Source organism: Capsicum annuum, chromosome 4 (assembly GCF_002878395.1).
Source record: "Capsicum annuum cultivar UCD-10X-F1 chromosome 4, UCD10Xv1.1, whole genome shotgun sequence".
NCBI lineage: Eukaryota > Viridiplantae > Streptophyta > Magnoliopsida > Solanales > Solanaceae > Capsicum > Capsicum annuum.
The window spans coordinates 43,829,172-43,833,032 of NC_061114.1; the positions used below are offsets into that span (position 1 = coordinate 43,829,172).

At 31.8% G+C, this 3,861-nt stretch overlaps 1 protein-coding gene across 1 annotated transcript; it reads left to right on the forward strand.

The window, feature by feature from the left end:
* Nucleotides 1-2,566: 2,566 nt before the first annotated feature.
* LOC107868885 (30S ribosomal protein S11, chloroplastic-like) lies at nucleotides 2,567-2,983 on the forward strand. The gene is made up of 2 exons (XM_016715503.1): nucleotides 2,567-2,825; nucleotides 2,946-2,983. Exons 1-2 carry the CDS (start codon nucleotides 2,567-2,569, stop codon nucleotides 2,981-2,983), a joined length of 297 nt encoding a protein of 98 aa, XP_016570989.1.
* The last annotated feature ends 878 nt before the right edge of the window (nucleotides 2,984-3,861 follow it).

Sequence of the window (3,861 nt, forward strand, 5' to 3'; positions counted from 1 at the left end):
GCGGAACGAACCAGAGATTAATTCATGTATTCTGAGATCTGAGAAATGACGAGTTAACCCTACAAATGAAATAGGGATTGAAAGAGTAAATATTCTCCCACAAAAACTTTTTTTATTGAAAAATTTAGGACAATACAATAAAGGACAAAATAAGGATTTGGTATAATAATACAATTTTTTATATTTCTATTTATAAAACTAAAAATTTTAGTTATCTATTCAAACAATATATAAAAATTACTAATAGATTTAATGAAATCTCAAAGAATCCCACGTTGAAGGTATTACTTAGTAAATACATATATATCTTAGCTTAAGATTGACTCTTCTAGCTTAATTCAAATTGAATTTTTTGGAATACTTTTATTCGTGAGGCGCTAGATGACAAGAAACTCTCACGTACGATTTTGTAGTAGAGATGGAATTCAGAAACAACCATCAACTATAACCCAAAAAGAAGCAGATTCATAAACAACATAAAGGAAGAATGAAGGGAATATCTTATCGAGGTAATCATATTTCTTTCGGTAAATATGCTCTTCAGGAACTTAAACCTACTTGGATTACATCTCGACAAATAGAAGAAGGCCGACGAGCAATGACACAAAATGCACGTCGTGGTTAAATAATATGGGTATGTATATTTCCAGACAAACAAGTTACACTAAGACCCGCAGAAACATATATGGGTTCAGGAAAAGGATCCCTTGAATATTGGGTAGCTGTTGTTAAACCGGGGAGACTACTTTATGAAATGGGTGGAGTAAAAGAAAATATAGCCAGAAGGGCTATTTCACTAGTAGCATCCAAAGTGCCTATACAAACTCAATTCATTAGTTCGTAATGTAATAGACAAAAATGTAGAAAGGGCTCTTAGATATGAAACAAAACCACAAGTTTTTTTTTTGGACAAAAATATTTCTTTTTTTCTTTGACCTTTGCATTCAAAATAGATTAAAAAAATAATTCAACCTCAGACCCATTTAAATGTAGCAGATAATAGTGGGGCTCAATAATTAATGTATATTCAAATCATAGGAGCTACCAATCGTCGATATACTCATATTGGTGACGTTATTATTGCTGTGATCAAAGAAGCAGTACCAAATATGCCCCTAGAGAGATCAGAAGTAGTAAGAGATGTAATTGTGCGTACCTATAAAGAACTTAAATGTGATAACGGGATAATAATACAATATGATGATAATGATGCGGTTATTATTAATCAAGAAGGAAATCCAAAAGGAACTCGAATTTTTGGTGCAATCGCCTAGTAGTTAAGAGAATTAAATTTTACTAAAATAGTTTCATTAGCTCCTGAGGTATTATAAAATGAAATTGTGATATGTTTTTAGTAGCGTATTTGAAAGAAATAGATTAATTAGTAGATTATGTCTCACAGATTATATCTTTAATAATTCATATCATATTCAAAAATAAACAAGTAAAAAACACGTTCATTATATCAAATTTGGAGAACCTAATAATATTAGTTCATCATGGGCAGGGACACTATTGCTGAGATAATAACTTCTATACGAAATGCTGATATGGATCGAAAAAGGGTGGTTCGGATAGCCTCTATAAATATTACCAAAAATATTGTTCAAATACTTTTACGAGAGGGTTTTATCAAAAACATGAGAAAACATCGAGAAAACAACAAATGTTTTTTGGTTTTAACCCTACAACATAGAAGGAATAGGAAAAGACCCTATAGAAATATTTTAATTTTAAAACGAATAAGTCGACCTGGTCTACAAATCTTTTCTAATTATCAATGAATTTCGAGAATTTTAGGTGGGATGGGGATTGCAGTTATTTCTACTTCTCGAGGTATAATGACAAACCGAGAGGCTCGACTAGAAGGAATAGGTGGAGAAATTTTGTATTATATCTGGTAATCCTTTATAATATCAAAATTGGATTCAAAACTTCCTATTTGTTAAATTTGTGAAAAAAGAAAAAGGGGGTTTGTCTAATATCTTTCTCATTAGTTGATACCTCAAGGGAATTTTAAGAACCAAAATGGAGTCATAAAACTTTAATTACTGAATTGCTTCCCAATGGTCTATTCCCGATTCGTTTAGATCTGATTCTCAATTTTGTTTCAGGAAAGATCCGACATAGTTTTACACGAATACTGCCAGGACATAGAGTAAAAATTAAAGTAAGTCCTTATGATTCAACCAAAGGGTGTATAATTTATCGACTACACAACGAAGATTTAAAGGGTTAGGTTTTCAACTTCACCATCCCTTTTGGGGGAATACAACTAGAAATGAAAAATTTCAAGAAACTTATTTTCTTCCAAGAAATAGATTAAGAATTAAGTTAAGGAATGAAAAAATATGAAAATAAGAACTTCTGTTTGTAAAATTTGCCAAAAATGTCGACTAATCCGCAGGCGGGGATGAATTATAGTAATTTGTTCCAACCCGAGACATAAACAAAGACAATGATAATCAGACTTGCCAGAAGAGCCTGTGTATAAATAAAAAATCTATTTGGACATAAAATAGATATGTCCATATATCTCTAACTTATATTTATGAGATGATAAAATATGGCAAAAGCTATAACAAAAATTAGTTTACATAGGAATGGACGTATTGGTTCACATAAGGGTGCAAGTAGAATACCAAAGGGAGTTATTCATGCTCAAGCAAGTTTCAATAATACTATTGTCACTGTTACAGATGTATGGGGTCGAGTAGTTTCTTGGTCCTCTGTTGGTACTTCAAGATTCAAAGGTATGAGAAAAGGAACGCCGTTTGCTGCTCAAACCGCAGCAACAAACGCTATTCGTACCATAGTGGATCAAGGTATGCAATAAGTAAAAGTCATGATAAAAGGTCTCGGTCTTGGAAGAGATGCAACATTATGAGTTATTCATCGAAGTAGTATACTATTAACTTTTGTACGGGATGTAACTCCTATGTCAGATAATGGCTGTAGACCTCCGAAAAAAAGACATGTGTAGAACTGAACATTGAAGAAATCTCAAGATAAATAAAAGATTTGATGATCTAATCAAATAATAGTACTATGGTTCGAGAGAAAGTAACAGTATTTACTCGGACACTACAGTGGAAGTGTGTTGAATCAAGAATAGACAATAAATGCCTTTATTATGGACGCTTTATTCTGTCTCCACTTATGAAAGGCCAAGCCGACACAATAGGCATTGCAATCCGAAGAGCTTTACTTGGAGAAATAGAAGGAACATGTCTCACACGTATAAATTCTGAGAAAGTCCCACATGAATATTTATCATAACGGGCATTCAAGAATCGGTACATGAAATTTTAATGAATTTGAAAGAAATTGTATTGAGAAGTAATCTATATAAAACTTCTGATGCGTCTATTTGTGTCATGGGTCCTGGATATGTAACTGCTGAAGATATCATCTTTCCACCTTATGTAGAAATCGTTGATAATACACAATATATAGCTAGTTTAACATAACCAATTGATTTTTCTATTGGATTACAAATAGAGAGAAACCGTGGATATCTTATAAAAATGACACATAATTTTCAAGATGGAAGTTATCTAATAGATGTTGTATTCATGCCTGTTCGAAATGCGAATCATAGTATTCATTCTTATCGGAATGGAAATGAAAAATCAGACATATTTTTTATCGAAATATGGACAAATGGAAGTTTAACTCCGAAAAAAGCACTTCATGAAGCATCCTAAAATTTAATTGATTAATTTATTCCCTTTTTACATATGGAGGAAGACAATTTATATTTATAGGACAATCAACACACGGTTCCTTTATCCCCTTTTACCTTTTATGATAAATTGGGTAAACTCATAAAAAACAAAAAAAATAGCATTGAAATCAATT

Excerpts from the sequence above, each read along its gene's own strand:
- LOC107868885 (XM_016715503.1), top strand. The coding sequence starts at position 2,567 with ATGGCAAAAGCTATAACAAAAATTAGTTTACATAGGAATGGACGTATT. Across the intron at positions 2,826-2,945 it reads TCGTACCATAGTGGATCAAG|ATAATGGCTGTAGACCTCCG; the intron begins GTATGCAATAAG and ends CTCCTATGTCAG.